The following is a 21,744-nucleotide window of genomic DNA, read 5'->3' as shown; positions in this document are numbered from 1 at the left end:
CTAGCTTTTCCTTGGTTTACCAGACACATTATTCTAATCTCTGTCAGTGGTCACATGGCTTCCTTCCATAAATATTTGTGTTGACTAGCCTTCTTCTAAGGCAGTGGTTCTCAACCTTCCTGATGCCGAGAGCCTTTAATACAGCTCCTCATGTTGTGGGGACCTCGACCATAAAGTTATTTTTGTTGTTACTTCATAACTCTAATTCTCCTACTTTTATGAACCACAGTGTAAACAGATTTGGTGATAGAGGTTTGCCAAAGGAGCCGAGACCCACATGTTGAGAACTACTGTTTCAAGGCCATAGTCATCGGACTTAAAACTCACTAAAATCTGATATGGCCTCAACTGGTTGCTTTTATTCAGTCTTTATTTCCAAATAAGGTTACCTTCTCAGGATGTTAGTGCACTTCAATCTCTGGGTGCAATAATACTATATAACAAACAGAGCCTGAGTCTTAGCCACCGGCCACCCCACGCCCCTGGTCACCCATCTCCGTGTGTCCGTGGTGTCCTGCACTTCCTTGTCCAGTCCTTCTGGCACTACACTAGTCCTGACACCAGCTCTCAGGGGAGGACTTTCTAAAATGGTGACTGGAAATTTTTGGGAGCCCCACCAGGGGTGCCACATGTTACCTAGGGAACTGGGGTGTGTGTGTGTGTGTGTAGCTTCTCAGAATTCTTAATCTTACTAGTGACAGAATTGAAGAACAGACTTAGAGGAAAGCTTGAGGACAGTTATTAAGAGTTTAAAAGAAGGAACCCAGGGCAGCCAAACTAAATCTAAGCAGCTACCCTAAGAGGGAAGTGGGAAGAACGAAAACCATGCTGCTCATAGGCAGCCACATGGCAGGAGGAAAAAGCAAAAGCTTAAAAATATAATGAGAAAGCACTAAGTATCTGGGAAAAGTCTTGGAAGGCCTCCCTGTGTTATTCCATTCTCTGGTTTCTAATGAAGAAGCGAATAGGCAAACGTTATTACAAGCCTAAGGCACATAAGTATTAGTTTCCTTAATTTCTTTTTTTAAAAAACTAGTGGGTACAATAACAGCACTGAAGAACTGCGCAAATGAGTTGAAAGAAGTGTGTTTAGAAGGCACTATTAAATTATAAAGTTTTAATTGTAGTTATAATCACTAGCCAACTAATTGTTACTTGTCAATTAAATAGGTTGTTCTTCCCTGCAGACTTTAGGGGGAAATGAGGCCAGTAGCCATAAGGAAAGCTCAGATGCTGCTAGCAAACCTGTGTAGCTCTCATATTTGTCACACACCACACGGACACAAGAAGGGAAGGGAAGGGACATCGTAAGGGAAAGATAATATGATAATAAAAATGGTTGCCATCTTTAAGCCTCTCCTGTTGAGGGAGAGACCAGTTTATAGCCATAGCAACACTTGGTGGAGGCATATGTAAAACAATATGCTATCATTCACAGTATATTTGTGCCAGTAACATATGAAAGTGTTTGTGGAAGTTTGGATGAGAATGGTCCCAATAGGCTGCCTGGTCCCCAGTTGGCAGAACTGTTTAGGAAGGATTAGGAGATACAGCCTTGTTGGAGAAGATGTTCTACTAGGCTGTGAGGCTTTAAAAGCCCACACTTTTCCCAGTCAGTTCTCTGTGTCTTGTGCTTGTAGACCAATATGTAAGCTCTCAGCTACTGCTCCTGTGCTATGCCTGCCTGCCTGCCTGCTGCCATGATCCCCACCATGATCGTCATGGATTCTAACCCTCTGAAACTAAGCCCCAGATGATTACCTTCTTTTATAAGTTCCACTGGTCATGGTGTCTTACCACAGCAAGATGAAAATAACTAAGACAGTATTTTTTTTTTTATCAAATTAAATCTCTAAGTCTTCACAACACCTTCAGTGATGCAGGCAGTACTGTGTAGAATTTGAGGTAATAAATTGTGGCCTGGAGAAGCTACCAACTTTAAGGGTATGAAAGGGTGAGCAGGAGTCTGTCAGTAGTGAGGGGAGGAAAGGGAATTCTAAGAAACAAGATTAGCAGGTATAATAGGAGAGGGTAGTAGTGTTAGGGCAGCAATAAAAGCCTATTAAGGAAAACATCCTTCTGGTCAAGAGAATAGATTCTCTGGCCCAGGTGAAGGCCTAACATTGCAGTTATATTGGGCCAATTGCCTAGCCAAGGGACCACCCCTAGGAAGGCAGGCTCACAACAGCTGCATTAAAGAGATAAATAGAATAATTCTTCCTTCGATAAGATGAGATAGTATACTTTTCTCTCCTAGAATTCCTGCTCAACCTCTCCCACCGCAGTCTTTACAAGCAGCCACCGTCTTTGGCTGGGTCTCCCCATCTGTCTGAGCCTGAATCAGAAAGTTGCAACTGTTCCTCTTTCTGTCTTTCTTCCAGATGCTGACCAGAAGGGTTATGTATGCTTTTTCTTTTTCTTTTTCTTTTTTGATGGTTTGCACTTCTTTACTCTTTCTTTTTATTATACGATAAAAATTTCTTTTATTTTTTAATGTATACATTTATATTATATATGTTTAATAATATGTATGTGTAATAATATAAATGTATACATTTAAAAATAAAAAAAATCTTTACTCTTTCTTTAAAGCTTTCTTCCCTGCTGTGTGGCTGTTTACCCACCTTGCTCTGACCTCCATAATTGGCAGGGCTGTTTTTCTTCTCTCCTCTGTCATCCTCCTCCTGCGGTTTGTAGCTTGCCTGCCCTGGGGCTTTTCTCCTTTATTTTTTTAAATTTTATTTTATTAATATATTCATATTACATCTCAATGGTTATCCCATCCCTTGCATCCTCTCATTCCTCCCTCCCTCCCATTTTCCCCTTACTCCCCTCCCCTATGTCTGTGACTGAGGGGGACCTCCTCCCCCTGTATATGCTCATAGGGTATCAAGTCTCTTCTTGGTAGCCTGCTATCCTTCCTCTGAGTGCCACCTACATCTGACAAAGGTCTAATATCCAAAATATAATAAAGAACTCAAGAAATTAAACACCATCAAGCCAAATAACCCAATTGAGAAATGGGGCTTGGAACTAAACAGAGAATTCTCAACAGAGGAATATCAAATGGCTGAGAAACATTTAAAGAAATGCTCAACCTCCTTAGTCATCAGGGAAATGCAAATCAAAACAACTCTGAGATTCCATCTTACACCCATCAGAATGGCTAAGATGAAAAATTCAAGCGACACCACATGTTGGCGAGGATGTGGAGAGAAAGGAGCACTCCTTCATTGCTGCTAGGAATGCAAACTAGTACAGCCACTTTGGAAATCTATCTGGGGGCTTTTCTCCTTTAAACACTAATACATTTGCCCTTTAAATTTGTTATATTAATGAGACTAAGAACCAAAATGGGGGACCAGCAAACCCCATCGTATCAATTGGCAACAATGAAGGAACACTAAATTTCCAGTGACAGTTGGATAGATGTGAGGTTGAAATAAGGTTCTACCTGGTGGGTGTACGCACGAGGGGATGCACAGGGTGGGCAGAATCTGGTGAGAAGTGATTGTAAGTTAAGTTGAGCCAAGAGTGGGGGAAAAACAAGGATTACGGATTTTAGAGGAGGAGGAATGGGCCTTATTTCAGGTTCTGATTTTAGAAAATGAGTTCTGGAATTAGCAGGTCCAGGGAGGATGCCCATAGCAATGTTCTTGCAGGATGTGGGCAGTATCCCAGCATCACGGTCATGCTTTATTTAAAGAGCCAGGGTGCTAACTATATCATCCAGGTTGTTCTTAAAGTCCAGTGCTTAGGCAATCATCATGCCACAGGCTCCGAGTAGCTGGCACTATAGCTATGGGCCACAATGCATAGCCTATGGCTATTTATGCAACACCTCGAAGCAACCAACTGAGGTCAGCAACTCTGACAGTCTTGCCCAAGACGTTGTGTAGAAAGCAGGGAGGAGACGGACAGGCTGGGGGCAGCAGGACCCGCATGGTTTGACCTGAGTGGCTGCGATAGTGCAGTTAGGAAGGGGCTGGGGTTGAGAATGGGAGATCTGGGAGATGTTAGGCAGGCTCTAGATGGAGTTGCCTAAGACACTAAGATGGACAACCAGTGTGGTTACCAGCCACTTGGTGAAAATGGAAGCTGGATGTTCTGCACTTCTCAGAAATCACAGGATCCTTATCTCAGTCCAGCAGCAGTTTGACCACAACATCCTGCTATCTTAACGACCAAAAGTCCCAGTTATTATTATTATTATTATTATTATTATTATTATTATTATTATTATTAATAGTAGTAGTAGTAGCAGCAGCGCAGCAGCAGTAGTATTGCTTACAGCAGTTCCTTTTCCCTTAGTCCTCTCCTGCCATTCTCCCATCTAACTAAACCACCCTATAAAATCCAAAACTCCCCTTTTGGTGGAACTGCTCTCCCATTTTTTTTAGAGACAACCTGGGAGGTGACATGTGTGTGACGTCCATCTGCTAGGAGAACTGGATGTGGCCAAGAGAGGCGGTTCCATGTCCAGTTCTGATTGGTTAGTGGCGCCATGAGTGTAGCGGAAGGAAGGAATTGAGGCCAAAGAACAGAAAGCAGCCCTGTCCACGGTCATGGCTGATGACAGGTATTCATTCAGGTCCTGAGTGGTGCTCAGTCACTAGAGGTGACACCAGAGGTAGCACTGGCATACTGGTGAAGAGTAGGGAGCAACACGGCCAGGGTGTGAATCTCATGTTTGCTACTTATTAATTATGCATTTTAGGGGAAGTAGATTTACATTCTCCCTGTCTCTGTTTTCTCTTTTTCAAATTAGAGATAATGAAGGATCTATGTTACAAGACGGTTGGGTGTGGAAAGAGTTGACACATGCAAAACAACTTAGTTTCTTGATCAAGGAAACAGCTCCATTGCGTAAGCCATTTGTATGGTGCCAGATGCTCTCACACACGTACAAGAAGCCACTTTAATCCTTGCAGAGCAGTCACAGGAGGCACTGCAGGTGGGAGGGAGAAACAGAATGAACAGAAGGGAGGGGGGGGAGGAAGTGGGGGGAGAGGCCTCCTTGCTATGCAGCTTCTCAGAACACATCAGGCCAGAAACAGTCTCTGCAAAGATCCTTGCAAAGCCAGCTTGAGATCCTGAAATAATAGGTCTTAGGCAGGGATGGTCAACGGGTATTTTATTTTGTTGTTATTGTTGGTTTGTTTCTCTTTTCTTTTTGACTTAGTTAGGACATCCATTACTGTGAAGATAACCACAACTATTATAAAAGAGTATATTTAATTGGGGCTGGCTTACAGTTTTCAGAGGCTTAGTTCATTATCATCACGGCAAGGAAGCATGGCAGCATGCAGGCAGGCTTGGTGCTGGGGGAGCCAAGAGTTCCACAACTTGATCCTAGGGCAGCCAGGAAGAGACTGGATGCATTTCACACTGGGCTTAGCTTGAGCATTTAAGATGTCAAAGCCCTGCCTCCACAGTGATATACTTCCTCTAACAAGGCCACACTTCCTTCAATAAAGCCACACCTCCTAATAATGCTACTTCTTATGGCCAAGCATTCAAACACATGAGTCTGTGGGGGCCATACCTATTCAAGCCACCACACTCTTCCCTTTCTTCTTCTTCTTCTTCTTCTTCTTCTTCTTCTTCTTCTTCTTCTTCTTCTTCTTCTTCTTCTTCAACAATCGTTTCAGATATTGAAAAAGAACTAGACAAACCATGATCAGCAACTGTGCACTCATGGGTCAGAAGAAATAATACACCACAAATGCAGGTACAATCACTGGCCAAATTTCACTCTTGAAGTCTACCTCCATGGATATGGATTTCTAAGCACTTGACATGATTTTGCACATAGTCTCTGTGTTCTTGGAAGTACTTCAGGGTTGTTAGGTTGTAGCTCAGTAGTTTAGCTCTTGCCTCCCAAAGCCATAGGTTTGCTCTCCAGAGTTTGTCATGCAAGGGTAGGGCTGAGAAGCCAACTTCACAGGTCCCTGAGGGCACTGAAGGACACCGATCTCTTCAATATTTGATGGACAGCAAGGAAAAAGAGACCTCTTTATACTTTTTGGTTCAACTCGGCTCCAAAATGGCTCTTAGATCTTGTTGCCAGACTCTTCCACTAATTCCCAATACTGTTAATAACCTTTGCTTTGCTTTCATTTAAAGTGGAAAGAAAAAGTTTTAGCTTGGATTACATTACATCGTTGCAGTCATACATCGGATATACCTGTTATAACAGAAGGGGCCTGGGAAGGCAAGGGTGCCTTGGGCCCACAACGGTGACAACGCATCTTGGAGCAGAAGGACGGGAGATTCACCACCCCTGAGGTCACTCAGTTACAGAATCAACAACATCAGCCTCCTGCTTCCTTCTATTATGTGGAGCCTTAAAGACCTCTTTGTTTAAGACTCTATAAATCAAGCCCTCAGTTACTTGCAGCTAAATTTATGTTCCCCCCCCTCCCGCCCCCCACACCCCAGACCAGACAGCCTTCCTGCCTGGCTGGATGCCCTTTATTTTGTTCAGAGGACATAGAGAGGTGGTGAACCTCCGGATCTCATTTAGCCAGAAACTCTCAGGGGCCGTAACCTCCGTTCCCAAGCATTGTGTCTTTAGGATTTACCTCAAGGAGAGAATTCTGAAGCTTCACGCTGAGGGCAGCTTTCTCATCTTCCAGCTGTTTTATTTCCCTTTCTGATTTTGTCTTCACTTCCTCCAGTTGAGCTTCTACTTCCTAAATGATGATTAGAAGGATTAGCCACACAAGGTAGGTAAACAGGCCCCTAATGTGTTCACAGCTTGCCGCACTCCTGAAGGGCACCAAAGAAGCTGATAGAGTAAAACACTGTAAGAACACATGGGTTCATCCAACATATATTTTCTGAGCTGCACCGTACTCTGGGGACTATTCTCAGGGCAGGAGTATAAAAAGAAAAAAAATCCTTACATGCTTAAATTTGAGTGAAAAACAAACAAAAAAAGCTAATAAGTACAGTGTGATAAATATGCTAGACAGTGGTATAATAAAGAAGAGGCTAAGCATGGCTAACTCCAGGCCCAGGGGATACGACACCCTCTTCTGGCCTCTTTTCTCTCCCCCCCCCCCCCACACAGAGAGAGAGAGAGAGAGAGAGAGAGAGAGAGAGAGACAGAGAGAGAGAGAGAGAGAGAGAGAGAGAGAGAGAGAGAGAGAGAGAGATTTAAAAGTGAATAAAATTAAAACAAAAAAGTATAAGAGGTTCCTAACCCAAGCCCTGGGTCACTCCAGCCTTTTCTGTATATCTGAGGCTATAGTATCGGAAAGGAAAAAAAAGAACAGAAATGCTAAGCTGGTTCTGGGCCTTTCTGGTCTAAATGAGAGTGGATGGGCATCACCAATGTGGCTGGTATGTACCACGTGATGGCCATTTGTGCACACTGCTCAAAGCTCAGTCCCTCAGTCTTTACGAAAGCCTTCTGGGTTGGGTTCTACAACAAAAGCTTATTATATAAAAAGAGGAAATAAAAGTTTAGAGATGTACCAAGACTTGCGTGAGGTCATTCCTGAAGTAAGTGGAGATGCCAAGGTTTGAACCAGCAAAACATGGATTGGCTATGCGTCTCTGCTGACTTCTCATGGGAGATGTGGTGTTGAATTCAGACACTTGCTTACATGGACAGTTTTCCCATTTCTGCTAAAGAGAAACTGGGAGAATACCAGGGGCTGCCCAAAGTAGGGTAGAGAAGCTGTCTTTTTACAGGATAGGCACAAAGGGCACTGGAACCTGTGGACAGAGGTTTGTCCTTGGGCAGCTCTGGGTATCAGACAGAACATTGGCATTTGTCCACTTACCCAATGCAACAAGAGTAACAACTACAATATAAGGAATAAAGATACAGTACAGTCAGTGCATGCTGGTAAATGTTTAACAATTGACTTTTAAAATATATAAATTAGCTGATGGATGGTAGCATTTCTTGGTGTCTATGGTATTAGTACTATTTGTTTATTTATTTTGGTTTTCCGAGGCAGGATTTCTCTGTGTAGCCTTGGCTGTCTTTGAACTCACTCTGTAGATCAAGGTTGGTCTTGAACTCAGAGATCTGCCTGCTTTTGCCTCCTGAGTGCTGGGCTAAAAGGTGCACCGCCACCACCTGGGCAGTATAAGTACTTTTACTGTGGCCAATTTCTAATTGCTACAGTGATGTAGAGTATGAAGCTGGAGTCTCTGAGCTGGTGTGAACTGGCTGGGACACATGTGGGTGTTAGAGAACACTGTGGGGGGACACAGTGAACAGCAGTTAGAAGTCCTACCCTCTAGTGTAAGTGCTAATGTATGGATAGGGTGCTGTATATGTGTCCCCAACGTCACAGAGCCAGGCAGGTAAGACGTTGAGAGAAGATTAACATTTAAACCAGGATCGCTAAGATCAGTAAGAGTTAGATCTGTAAATTTGAGAGTGAGGAGGAAATTGTTCTCTATTCAGAACTCGATGCACAAAGGCCCAGAGAGAAGGAACACGGAGTCTGTGAGGAGTGAAAAGCCCAGAGGGCCAAGTGGACAGAGGCAGGAGAAGCGAATAGAAGTCTGTCTCTGCAGGGTCTGAAGAGCTGTGGGAAGGAACTCGAAGCTCACAGCTGCGATGGCAGGGAGCTGTCCATAGCTGGCAGCCAAGGCCGAGCAGGTACAAGATCCTGCTAGAACCAACCGGATGAACGAAATGGGGAGGAAGGAAGCTTATGACATGGCCCATCAAACCATAGGGTTCACTAGGTCTACTTGTAACTACTGAGATATTCTGGGGCCATCAGAACAGAGTGGAATTCACACACTTGTGTGTTGAATATGGGGGGGGGGCAGTCCTGTCTGATTCCCCGGGTTTCTGATTTGAAGATCTAAAAGCATGTGCTACTCATCATCTGCATGGCAATCTTTACATCCTCTGTGGGACCAAGCCTAGGTCAGCTGGTGGCCCAGGCAGGTGTAGCCCTTAACACTGTCCCTTGGGGTGGGGGTGGGGCAATCATTTTTAAATAGTCTAAAAAAAACCTTGTAATTAGATTATTAGGGCTGGGTGATGTGGCAACTTGGTATGTGATTGCTCTTCAGTCAACCCATGCTATCTTCCTCAGGGCTTCCTGTTAGGGAGCGTTTCCTTCTTACAGACCATATATAAAAATTACCCTTTGCTACTAAATAAGTTGAAATAAATTAAGGCACCATTTGTATCCCTTTGCAAGAAAAAAAATTACTATTATTTTTTAAATTTCACTAATTAGCTTCTCATTCACAGAAGAAGCTTTTCTTGAAGAAAATCCAGGTTACCATGGTTACTGGTATGGAAACTAAGTCTGCCAAGACACACTCCCACTAACAGCCAGTGGGGGGAAAAAACACTGTGCTCTAATGACTTTTGGCATAAAGGAAAGGCTTTTTAAAAATTTATATGGTACAACTTTCTGGTATACACAATCAATCACAGTTTCAGCTGCTGCCTCGACAGATGGACCTGGAGTGAAAAATACAATCCCCTGCGGGTGGAGATACCTGACGTCAGCAGTAAATGTTAGCCATGGTGAGCTTCTTCATAAGCTAAGGGTCATGTGGGCTGTGAGAACACAGTTCTGAGTCACCTGGAGAACAGAGGGCAGAAGGCAGGATATCCGCTCAGCTCAAAGTGACCCTGGGGATTTCAACAGATGCTGAAACATTCCTCCTCCTCAGGTAGAGGGGCAGCAACCACAAGGTCAAGAACCCGGAGTAAAGAGATGAGTGCTTTCAAATACATGAATCAAGCACCCTTGGGAAGGAGCTTCCATGCACCGAGGGTCTGTCACGCTCAGAGCACTCTCCTGAATGCATTCCCACAGAGCCTTTACACACCCACCAGCCGCGGGCTGTTACGCGGAGGAACTCCACAGCTCGTAGGGGCAACACACAAGCAGGGCTGAGTCTTTTTTCTGTCTCTTTGCCTACAAGGTCCACAACTGTTGGTAATTTAAGGAAAGAAACAGCTGGGAGTTGTGCTGCCTGCCTGAGATCACAGCAAGCTGAGGCCGGAGATTGGGGCCAGCCTGGGTTCCATGGCAAAACCGCCCCCACCTCAAATACACAAAGGTGGGAAAGGCAGGCATGAAGGGAGGAAAAGCCAGGGAAGGAGCCGCTCTGCCCTAAGTCTGTTTTCTGTTGCTAGTAACGCAATACCAATGACTGAATAAGTTATAAAGGAAAGAGGTTTATTTTGATCCAAGGTCAAGGAGTCAAATCTGTTGATCACAAGTTCAAGGCCTGCCTTGGCAGCAGAGTGAATTCAAAACCAGCCTGGCAACAGAATGAGATGGTATTTCTAAATACAGAGTAAAAATAAAAGTTGGGATTTAACTCAATGGGTGAGCATGTGCTGGTCCCTAGACACACACACACACACACACACACACACACACACACACACACAGAGAGAGAGAGAGAGAGAGAGAGAGAGAGAGAGAGAGAGAGAGAGAGAGAGCCAGAAACATAGTTATAAATGGACTAGAGAGACAGCTCAGTAGTTCAGGGCATGTATCGCTCTTACAGAATACCAAAATTCAGTTCCCAGAACCTTCTATAGGAGCCCCACAACTGCCTATAACTCTGACTCTAGGGGATCTGACATCTTCTGTCCTCAGTAGGTCAGGCATGGTGGCATATACTTTTAATTCCAGTACTTGAGAGGCAGAGGAGGGCAGATCTCTGAGTTTAGGATTAGCCTGGTATACATCACAAATTCCAGGCCAGCAAGAGTGACATAGTAAGACTCTGTCTCAAAAAATATTTTGATACAAAAGTAATACAACATAGGATTTATAGTATAAAGCAAAATGTATGATAACAAACATGCAGAGTATAGGAAAGAAGAAATAGAAAATATTATTGTACAGTTTTCATATGTGAAGAAACATATTATTTGAAAAAAGACTATGATACATTTAAAGTTGCATATTATGGGCTGGAGAGACCTGAGTTCAATTCCCAACAACCACACGGTGGCTCACAACCATCTATAATGTAATCTGATACCCTCTTCTGCAGATAAAGCACTCATATGCAATAAATAAAATAAATAAATCTTTAAAAAAATAAATAAAAAAATAAAGTTGCATATTATTATTCATAAAGCAAACACTAGTTCTCCTCCTGTAAAAAAACAAAGAGGTTTAAGAAGTCAAAAGTGAAGATCAAATGAAATACCAAAAATACCCATGTGTCAAAAATAAAAAGTAAAAATGGAGACAGCTAACAAATATGACAGGAAGGTAAAAATGTCAACTTAGTAGGCCCAAGCATGAAATAAAATATAAATGGTCCAAATGTCCTTAAAAGGCAGAGATTGTAAAACTGCACGCACAAGTAGAACAGAAGCACATCACTTACGTTGTTCAGTTGATTTAGGACATTTACTACTAATCTAGTCCCTGCCAAGTGGATTCCTCAGAATGTACAGAAAACCACCTATGACCCTATACTAAGTTCCTTTTCCTATTAAACTGCCCAAAGGATGTGTGAGTCCAAGGTGGAATCCTAAGCTGTACAAATGAGATGGGAAATGCAGACATGTTGAGCAGATCTTGGGAGAGCTCTGTAAAATCTGTTTCCATTCCTTCCCAAACAACCACTGTGTGCAAGTGTTAATTACAGGATGTGCACAAATTCTCAACGGCCAAGACAGCATGATAATGTCCTCTAGTCCTGTGACCAGGAAAGATAAGGAGTTCCAGGCCAAGCCAGCCCACACCCTGCCATTTGTCCCTTTAGGTCAGGGTAGAATATATATTTATACCCACACTAAAGGCTCAAAGAAATAAAGCAATTTTAATGCTGCAGGGTCAACTGTCTACTTTTAGCTTGTAAGCCCTGGATTGGAGGCCTCCTCAAGGCTTTGCCTTCCCCTCATCCATGTTGCCTCATTCCTAGTATCTATATTAGATTTCAATATGAACAAGAAGTCAAACAATGCCCGGAACTAAACACAGTCCATTCCTGTGTAACTTACTTCCCAAATGGACTGGTGACCTGATTAAGGGTGAAGCAAGATTTGTGCACTGACAGGCAGAGTTGCCCATCAGGTTACCATGGTAGCCCACAGCTTGAGAAAGTGACTGTGCTTCCTGCTAATGCGGGCCCAGGATGGAGTGTTAGTCTGTTTGTCTGAAGACTGGATATCAACAGCTCACAGAAGCTCACAGTAGAAAAATGCTTTCAAAAGGACAGTCTTTTCCTTGTGAAAGTGGGGAGCCACGGGCTTTGGAGACTGGCTGTTGGGTTTGAATCAAAGCTCTGGTACCCACTATCTGTCTGACTGATGACATCCTGCCTCTCTCGACTCAGTTTCTTACCCTCCAACATTGGAAAGATTCAAAATGTTTGTGAGCACTCAATATAAAATACAATAGGGGCTCTATAATATTTGTATTTCACATGCTGTCCAAACCACATGGTAATTAACAACAGCTGCCGTCTGTTAAGTTCAACAGACTATACTACACACTACACACTACTACACACGTAGCAAAAGGTTCATATGTAACACCATACTTAAATGTGCAAAACAAACACTTTCAGAATTCAGCCTTCAGGGAAGTTAAGGCCCACAGTCACAGAGCTTGTGGCAGAGCCAAAGCCACAGAGCTTGTGGCAGAGCCAAAGCCCAGGCCTAGGAATAGTTTGGGCATCTCATGTGATCATCTTTATTTATTCAATATGTATTTATTGAATACTTGCTGTTTTTAACCACTGCACAACGCTGTCCCATAGTGATATCTGATTATCTTTCAGTGAACACTCAACACTGGTACTCCTCGAAACACGAAGGCAATTTATCTCATAATCAAATGAAGTCTTTACCCATGTTCATAATAGTATTGTGAGTGACACAGCATCCTTTTTTGAGGCAGTGTCTCCATGAATAGCCCAGCTTAGCCTTGAACTCACAACCCTTGTGCCTTCTGAATTCTGTGAACTCCTCCCTACAGTCCTCATGCACATGACACACTTTCCCAGCTAACAGGAGAGAGGAGGCTCCAGTGTGTTCTCTGTGGACAGGTGTCTCAGCTGTGTGAGATCAGCACAGGGACACTGAGACAGGGCACCAGAGGATGCTTCGTTTCCTCACATGGACTCTCCCCTTTAGTCCTCTCGCTACCCTGCTCAGAGAGGTTCCGTTATCACTCTCCATCTTCCTGAGGAACTTCAGGAATGCAGACTTTCTGAGACTAGGTGGGAGGGGGCAGGTCACTAACTTCTGGTGGACAGCAGAGTCGGAATTAGGGCCTAGGCCGTTTCCAGTTAGTAGAGATTCTCTGTCTTTGTTATGTCAAGCAGAGTTGGATTTCCCTAAGTTAAATGTCACATGACACAATCCTGCTGGACATCAGCAATGCCAGAAACTAGTGTGTTCCGCCACTGGGTATTCCCCATTATCACCCACAGGAAACCTTGTCTTCTTTATGGGCTGTGACTATTTTCTTTACCTGCCATCAGAGAACCAGCCTAGACGTGCACACAGTAGGAGCACAATACATGTTTTGGTAATGAGATAGGAAAAGGAAACAGGAAGAAGGTGTGTGGTGGTTTGAATAGCAATGGCTCCCACAGGCTCATGTGTTTGAACGGTTGGTCTCGAGCGAGTGGCACTGTTGGGAGCTGTGGCCTTGTTAGAATAGGTGTGGCCTTGTTGGAGGAAGTATGTCACTGTAGCGGTGGCCTTTGGGGTCTCTTTTACTCGAGCTGTGGTCAGTGTGGTACACAGTGCCCTTCTGCTGCCTGCAGATCAAGATGTAGAACTCTCAGCTCCTTCTCCAGCACCATGTCTGCCTGCATGCCGCCATGTTTCCTGCCAAGATGATAATGCACTAAACCTCTGAAACTGTAAGCCAGGCCCAATTAATATTTCCTTTTATAGGAATTGCTGTGGTTGAGGTGGGCATGGTGACCCCACGCCTGTAATCCCAGTGTTCCGAGGCAGGTGGATCTCTGTGAGTTCGAGGCCAGCCTGATATACAAAGTGAGTCCTAGCCAACCAAGGCTACACAGAGAAACCCTGACTGGAAAAACCAAAGAAAGACTTGCCGTGGTCACGGGGTCTCTTTACAGCAATGGAAACTCTAAAACTAAGACAGGGTGGGAGAAAGCAAATGCCCCGCCGAAGGCCCTCCGCAAAGCCGGCTGACCTTCAGCTTCTTCCTTTCCAGCTCCACAGATGAGCGCGCCGACTTCATTTCCACAGTGTGCTTCCTCACCAAGGCTTCCAGGCGCTTCGCCAGCTGCTCGCGGAGCCGCTGCTTCTGCTCCTCGCCCTGACGCCTGACTGAACGGAGGTCTTCTTCATACTGCTGCTTCATGCGTTCCATTTCACCACTTGCCTCGTTCTTGGTCTACAAAAGGAAGAAAGAAAAACCTCGTAAGAGTGCTGGGGAGAGAGGAGGGTCCAGTTCTCATTTATACATTTACATACTGATTTCATAGCAAGTGTCAGAAGGTGCGAAACACTTTACAAGACTATATATATTTGGTATATGTGAGAGGTTTCACTGTGTACGTCATTGGAAGAGAGAACCATACATATGTATCTGTCGCAGGGTCAGACGCTCCAGCACACACTATAGTTTCTAAAGAACACATTGTTTTGAGTGGAAATAGGATCTAAGCAATGCCTATTTTCTCTGGTAAATACAAGCTTAGGAAAATTCTGCTTCACTCTTGTTCTCCTAGGTTTGAATGATGTGGAACTGGCAAGAAACTGGTGGTGATGGTGGGAGTTGGAGAGGTGATTCAGTGGTTGAGAGTACTAGCTGCTTTTCTAGAGAACCCAGGTTTGATCCCCAGTATCCACGTGATGTCTCACAACCAACCATCTGTAACTCCAGCTCCAGGGAACCCAATGTCCCTTTCTGGACTCTGAAGATATCAGGCATGCAAGTGGTACATAGCCACAAGTTCAGGCAAAGCATCCATACACATAAAATAAAGACAAACAGGCGAGGCCTCTAATCTTGCTTCGTTTATCTATGAATAATGGGGCTTGAGGTTCCAAGTGGATCTTCTGCAGTTAGGGGATGACCTCCACCTGAAGCTCCTGCCAACCTCCAACCAACTTCACCCCCGTGTGCATCAGACTCTACCTGTGTTTCTGAGCCGCCTTTACAGCAGTGGCACAACTTGGGCAAGCCTTGCTCCTGCTGAGGATGGAGACTGCAGGCTTCCGGGTCATTTGTTTTCCCCAGCACCTCATTCTCTGTCTTCACATCATCTGTTGAGTGTAAATTTCAACATCAGCTGAGATGCTCATGTCAAAGGCCTTCTGCAGGCAGGTCGGCTACTCCATCAACTTGCTTACCACACCTTAATGTAGTCCCTGCATTAAGGGACTGCAGCCCTCAAGTGTGGTCAATGTGATGATTCTTGTGTTCATTCAAAACAGTATCCTGAGCTGAAATACCTGCCATATTCTCCCTTCTTGAATAAAAAAAAATGTTATTTCATTTTCTATGAGTTAAAAAAGCTGAGCATGTTCTCTATACATGTATATGTATATACATATATGTATTTATGTATATGTATGTATATGTATATACATATATACATATGTACATATACATGTATATGTTTATATATATATATGGAAATCCTAAAGAAGAGGAATAATAGATATAACTATAACTGCTATCTTTTTTTCCCTTTCTCTGTTCCCTGTGCCTCATTTCTAAAAATCAGTGTTTAAAGCCTTCAACACCCCTCTGTTTCCAACATACACCTCTTTTCTTCACCCTTCAAGCGTAGGGATTTTTCTTTTTTCTAAGACATCTTGGTCCTCTGCTTCTTGCAACGGAACAATCTCTCAAACTCCCCACAGGCAGAGTCCATGTTTCCTGCCTTTACCATCAAGGCTGTCATAGGTCAAGTACTCAAGAGCTTTTGACTGTGGAATCCCAGTGAAAGACACTGAGGGTCAGATACCTTCAGACTGAAGCACTAGCTCTTATCGCCAGACATTTAGCTGACCTTCAATCAGTTATTTATTCTCTCTTGACCTCACTTTATCACCTATAATATGGGAACATGACAACACTTGTCACACAAAATTATTGGGAAACCCCAGTAATGGAACGGTACAAAAGGCTGCTAAAATGACAAAAACCCCCAATCAGTCACGAAGAAGAAAAAACAGAAAAGCAGGCATCATGGCGAGTCCTGCGAAGGTAAGGAGCTTTGCATCAACCCTTTTAGCTACCTGGCCTGTGCAGCTCCAGGTGAGGAGCTGGTGTCAGCTCACCTGTGCCTAGAACAGCTTTGATTCATCCACCTAGCAGGTCAGATACAATGGCCCTGGTGTTCCTGTTCCCACACTCTTCACAGTGTCCCCTAGTGCCAGGCTAAACCTGGCTGCTAATCCTCCAGTTTTAAGGAACCAATCTGGGCATCTCACCAGTTTTCTGTGTCACATGACACTCCTGAAGCATCAGTCTGTCTTTGGCAATGGCCAACTTCTCACCAAGTTTCCTCGCTGTGCTCTTCAACTCCGAATTCTCCTGCCGAGCCTCCCTCAGCTGCACATCCAGGTCCTAAACAGAGGGAAGATGTTACTTTTCTGGATGGAGATACCAAGTGCACTGAACAGCCATTAGATCTGAAAGGAGGTTGAAGAGGACACAGCAGGCAGGAGCCATAAGCTCTAGAATTACCCGCTGGGAGATGTGGAGTCAGCAAACCCTACTTGCTCTCTGATGGCAGTGCGGCCCTGGGAAAGTTATTGAACCCTTTTCCAGTGAGGACAGAATAAGATAAAAGTATGTAAACAAAATTACTTGAGGGAATTACAAATGCCAGCTGTAGCTTTGAGAGATGGCTTTCTGAGCTTCTGCGGAGCTTACAAAACTAGCTCATCGATGGGTCTGCTCTCTTTGAACGCAAGTATCCTAAGGGCTTCAGGAGAGTCGGGTTATTATAGAATGAGCACACAGCATTAAAATAATTTAGAATGAGACCAGGCGGGGTTGAAATTTTTCCTGTGTGTCTGGCTACCTGGATCAGGCATTAAGCCCCTAAGGATTATCTTTTCATCTCTAACCTGTAGGGCTTCGTGCTCTCTGAGGCTACGGACAATGGTGTAGTTCACTGCGCATCCCCTTTATGGGAAAGCTAGCCCTAGCCCACCGTAAGTATTCAATAAATACTTGTTGAATGAATGGGAGAAGTAGTACTGAGCTTAGTGGAAGCGGAGTGCTTAGCACAGTGCCTGGGGAGCGATGGGTGTGCAGAAGCAGCAGCTTTGCCTGGTGTCCTCTTGCGGAGGAAGAAGAGGCTTTACCTGGATCCTTTCTTTCAGTTTCTGGGCATACTTCTTGAGGTCACTTATCTTGCGCCCTCTGTGCTCGAGGTCTCCTTCCAGCTTCCTGACCTGAGCCTGCAAGGCGGACTCCTGGACCTGGAAGTTCTTTCGAAGGCCCGACTCTTTCTCCTGCCACTGCCACAGGGCCTCGCTGACCGACTGCTGCATGGCCTGCCGGATGGCCTCGTTTTCCCTCTCGTAGGTGGCTTGTAGCTCCTCTGCCTTGCGCGCGTAATCCTGGCTCAGCTGCTGATTCTCGGCTCGCAGTCGCTCCACCTCGAGCAGGACCTGGTGCATCTCCTCCGGTCGTGGGCCAGACTCTGCTGTGGTGTCAGGGCTCTCTTGGGATAGCTGGCCCCACTGGGGTCCCTCGTGGCTAGTCAGCAGCTGGAGCCTCTTCTCATAATCAGCCTTGAGCTCCAGCATCTCCTTGGAAAGTATCAGGACACGTTCAGCATGTTCAGCCTCCACCCGCAGCTCCCTTTCTTTGGTCTCCAACTTACAGGAAGCCGACTCAGCCAGGGCTTCCTGTGTTAGCCTCTTCTGCAGCTCCAGGGCGCTCTCCAGAGACTGGATGCGCTTCAGAAGGGCGTCTGCATCTTCACTGGTGCAGCCCTGTTCCTGCAGGAGCCTGGCCCTGGTTTCAGCCACTGCATCCTGGAGCTCCTCCTGGTGGGCTTCCCGTAGAGACTCCGCACTGGCCTCTGCCTCATCCTGGCGGGTGTTCAGGGCATAAATCACCTGCAGGGCCGCAGATAGGGCACAGTTAGGGCAAGCAGGTGCTGCATGGGAGAGTGGCTGTGACCAGAGATGCTTCACCTCGATTCGGAGGTCCTTTCACACATGCAGTGCCTGAGGAAAGGATTTTCTAGGTGGCAGTGACTTGACATATTAGAAACGGTTGCCAGGAGAAGCCAGGAAGACGGCAGGAAAGTGAAACAGGCACATAGTGGAGCCAAGGTTAAGGGGTGCCGACGCACAAAGATTTGGGAGGGACTTTTTGGTGGAACTCTACAAAGGATCTCCTGAGTACAGTAGGAATCCAGGGAAGATTTTAAAGGAACAAAGCAAAGTGATCTCTTTGTTAAAACACACACACACACACACACACACACACACACACAATGCTTTGGGGTACAAAAATCCAGTAAAATTGGAGAGGATTGATTCCAGCAATATACTTAACATTTGAAAAAAAAAAAAACCAGCATCCTGCCCCACCCCCAACAGGGTTTCTCTGTGTAGCCCTGGCTGTCCTAGAACTCACTCTGTAGATCAGGGTGGCCTTGAAAGTAGAATGTGGCCTGTCTCTGCCTCTTGAGTCCTGGGATTAAAGGCATTGTGTCATCATGCTCAAATAGAAAACCCAGCATCTTCCCATGATTACAAAAGAAAATACACAGCAAACTATAAATTGAAGTGAAAGACCTTAACTTGACAGAGCACATAAAAATCCACAGTTAACTCTCATGATCAGTAAGAAAGACTGAAGACTCTCCTCAGAAGAGCAGGAGCAAGGTAAGGATATCTGTCCACTCCTAAAACAAAGGAGAGGCAAAGGATGCTTGGTGTGTAGAGTGGAGAATGGTATGAAAGGGGCTTGGAATCCAGTGCGAGGCCCAGGGATTGAGAATGATCCCAGGAGGATGATCTAGGAAACAGGTAGATGTTTACTGACATTTAAGAAATCTATAGGAAGGAAAGATCTCTGTGAGTTAGAGGCCAGCCTGGTCTATATAGTGAGTAGCGTTCATAGTAAGATATAGATATAACCTATACAGAGAGTAGCTACATATAGTGAGATTCTGCCTCAAAATCATCATCATCATCATCATCAACAACAACAACAACAACAACAACAAAAACAAAAACAACAGGAGGAGGTAGTGTGACTATGGTGAGGAAAGCCAGGGATTGCGTCTGGCAGTATTTGATATGCCTCTAGACACAGTGGTGGAGAAGAGGCATCAAGGCAAGAGCTCAGAGGGGGAAGACTGGGCTACAGACGAAGGGCCACAGAATCAAAAGGGGCTGCGCAGTCGTTGCTGTTTGCTACAGCAGAGTCTAGAATGTGTCTGTGTTTGTGGGGAGAATGACTGGCAGAGAACCCCAAAGCAGAGCTCCAGGAGGAAAGGTAACACAAGATACAATTCCCTGAGAAGTGTGTCCCCCAGAGATGGGCCTTCCACAAGAGACAGAAGCAGGGGAAGGTGGGAACAGGTCCACAGCACTTGTGACAGGAGAATGAGAAACCATCACAACACAGAGGTGAGATGGTGGCTTCAACATCCTCAGCCAAGAGCAAATCAAGATCACCAAACAGTGGTGCTAAGTTGGACAGGAAAGGAAACATGGGAGGTTTGAAGAGTCACAAGGTGTGAGGTTTTTTTGTTGTTGTTGTTGTTTGTTTGTTTGTTTTTTAGAAGAGTGAGACAAGTGGTCTACCTTGCAGGCAAGCAAGGAATTTTCTGTTTAATTAAAACTCTCTTCTTTTCCCTGGGATACTATTCATCAGAATGAATGAAAGGACGAGATGGACTGGTTCACTTGCTCTGTCACTGGAGAGAAGGTCAAGATAGTGGAAACATTTTCACAACCTGGATGGAGCAGAGTCGGTTCTTTTGTTGTTGACAATCAAGTCAGAGAAGGAAAACTGGGAGTTAGGAAAGAGGAAAAGATCCCTGATGATGAACGAGCTGAGAGATGGGAAGACCAAGAGGCTGGCAATACCCACGGGAAATGTTCTCACTGATAACGATGTCAAAGAAGGCTCCTGTGTGTACTTGAGTCCTCCCCAAGGATCCCCACTGCACACTTTGAAACTTCCCTACTTTAGCCTCGGTGAGTTGGTTTGTCTACAGAACTAGACTGGTGTGCCATGGTCAGGTTTCTACTATTCCTTTCCCTGAGCTTTTCAAATTGTGCCCTTGTTCTCTTAAATACTTTGCAGGCTGAGTGTCATTCCAGGGTACATAGTGGAGGCAAAGCAGGTGAGGACCCTTTTAGCATGTACACTAGTGATCCCCGTTTATGTAGTTTAGGGAAAAAAAAAACCCAAAAGCTTCCCATTGCTTTTTAAAAAAATTGAAACACTTACATATTTATTAAATAGAAAAAAAATCTGATCAGAAAGGATCCATGAGAGGAAATTTTAGCTATCCCATCTGTCTGTGTGTACATAACCATAACTAAAAGATAATTCACAGAGAAGGTCAAATGCACCACCAGAGGTGGTCAGCATATCTTGCTTTAACAAGAGTTTACCAGAAATCACAGATCTTGATGAAAGAGTAAGTACCCAGGATACAGCTAAGATCTGACTTTCATTATGTCCATATGATATTACTATTGACTTGCTTCTCACATATACTAATGGAATGTAGACCCATGAAAGCATAGTTTGGTTTCTTGCTCTTCGTCATCCAGTGTCTGGCTCCAAATGGATGCTCTCAAAAGATTCCCAATAGGTGAGAGTGAAGCAGCCACATTGACTCATGAGGTCTTGGGAGAATCAGCTCCATCTTAAAAACCATGAACCCAGCCAGCATCCTGTGTGTTTAGTGGTGTTCTAGTCCTTTCTCCCTGTTCTCTTCCTCCCTTCCCCCTCCACGCCCCCAGGAAGACTCCACAATAAACGGAAGCTACTGTCTCCCCAAGTCCCCCTACCCCAACTACAACACTGCACAACATGCATAATATTTAGCCACTCTAGAAGTTTCTATGGTCTCCTGATGACTTTGGTCTATCTTTAGCATACCTTTAGCAAGTGATATCCCACTGGCTTTGTTTTGTGTTAATAAAGACCATTTTGTATCTCTTACATTGATTAGGTGCTGGACACACATTCTCATTTCACAAAACTCCCATGGCAACTCTACAAAGATGGTACTTTTTGTCTCTTATTCTACCACCGAGAACTGAGTTGCAGAGAAGTTCCATAACTTTTAGAAAGCCTAAAATGGTATAACTCAGGAATATACACTTACCTCCCAGGATTGCAGTGTATCTCACTGACTCTTTTAGCCACTTGTTTATTTATGGATTTTCTGCACACCTGGGAAGAGCTATATTCCATACAAGGCACTGGAAATATGTATAATTGAATTTATAACCTTAAAAATAAGACATAGGGGACTGTGGAGATGATTTAGTTGGTAAAATGCTTGCCATGAGGACTTAAATTTGCTCCCCGATATCAACATAAAAGTTTGGGGATGGTGGTACTCTTGTAATCCCAGCCTGAGAGACAAATGAAGTTCAGGGTTCCTGGGTCTCACTGGCTAGTCCAGCTTAATCAGTGAGCTAGCTCCAGGTTCAATGACAGACCTCCCCCCCCACCTCCAGATAGGGTTTCTCTGTGTAGCCTTGCCTGTCCTGGACTGGCTTTGTAGACTAGGCTCGCCTCAAACTCACAACAATCTGCCTACCTCTGTGTCCCA

General features: G+C 44.6%; 1 protein-coding gene across 2 annotated transcripts in view; it reads right to left on the bottom strand.

Annotated features, from left to right (window-relative positions):
- FAM184B (family with sequence similarity 184 member B) overlaps window positions 1-21,744 on the bottom strand; it is a 116,745-nt gene that overhangs the window by 42,580 nt on the left and 52,421 nt on the right. For both annotated transcript variants that reach the window (XM_084799716.1, XM_084799717.1), the window contains 5 exons: window positions 17,285-18,046; window positions 16,403-16,538; window positions 15,099-15,226; window positions 14,148-14,351; window positions 6,585-6,695 (listed from right to left, as the gene is read on the bottom strand). In XM_084799716.1, the coding sequence (XP_084655842.1) occupies window positions 6,585-6,695; window positions 14,148-14,351; window positions 15,099-15,226; window positions 16,403-16,538; window positions 17,285-18,046 (1,341 nt within the window). The remainder of the gene's footprint in view (window positions 1-6,584; window positions 6,696-14,147; window positions 14,352-15,098; window positions 15,227-16,402; window positions 16,539-17,284; window positions 18,047-21,744) is intronic.

This window comes from Acomys minous, assembly GCF_964271855.1.
Source record: "Acomys minous genome assembly, chromosome: 10".
Lineage (NCBI taxonomy): Eukaryota > Metazoa > Chordata > Mammalia > Rodentia > Muridae > Acomys > Acomys minous.
The sequence above is the reverse complement of the archived record's forward strand: the minus strand, read 5'-3'. Positions and strand labels throughout refer to the sequence as shown.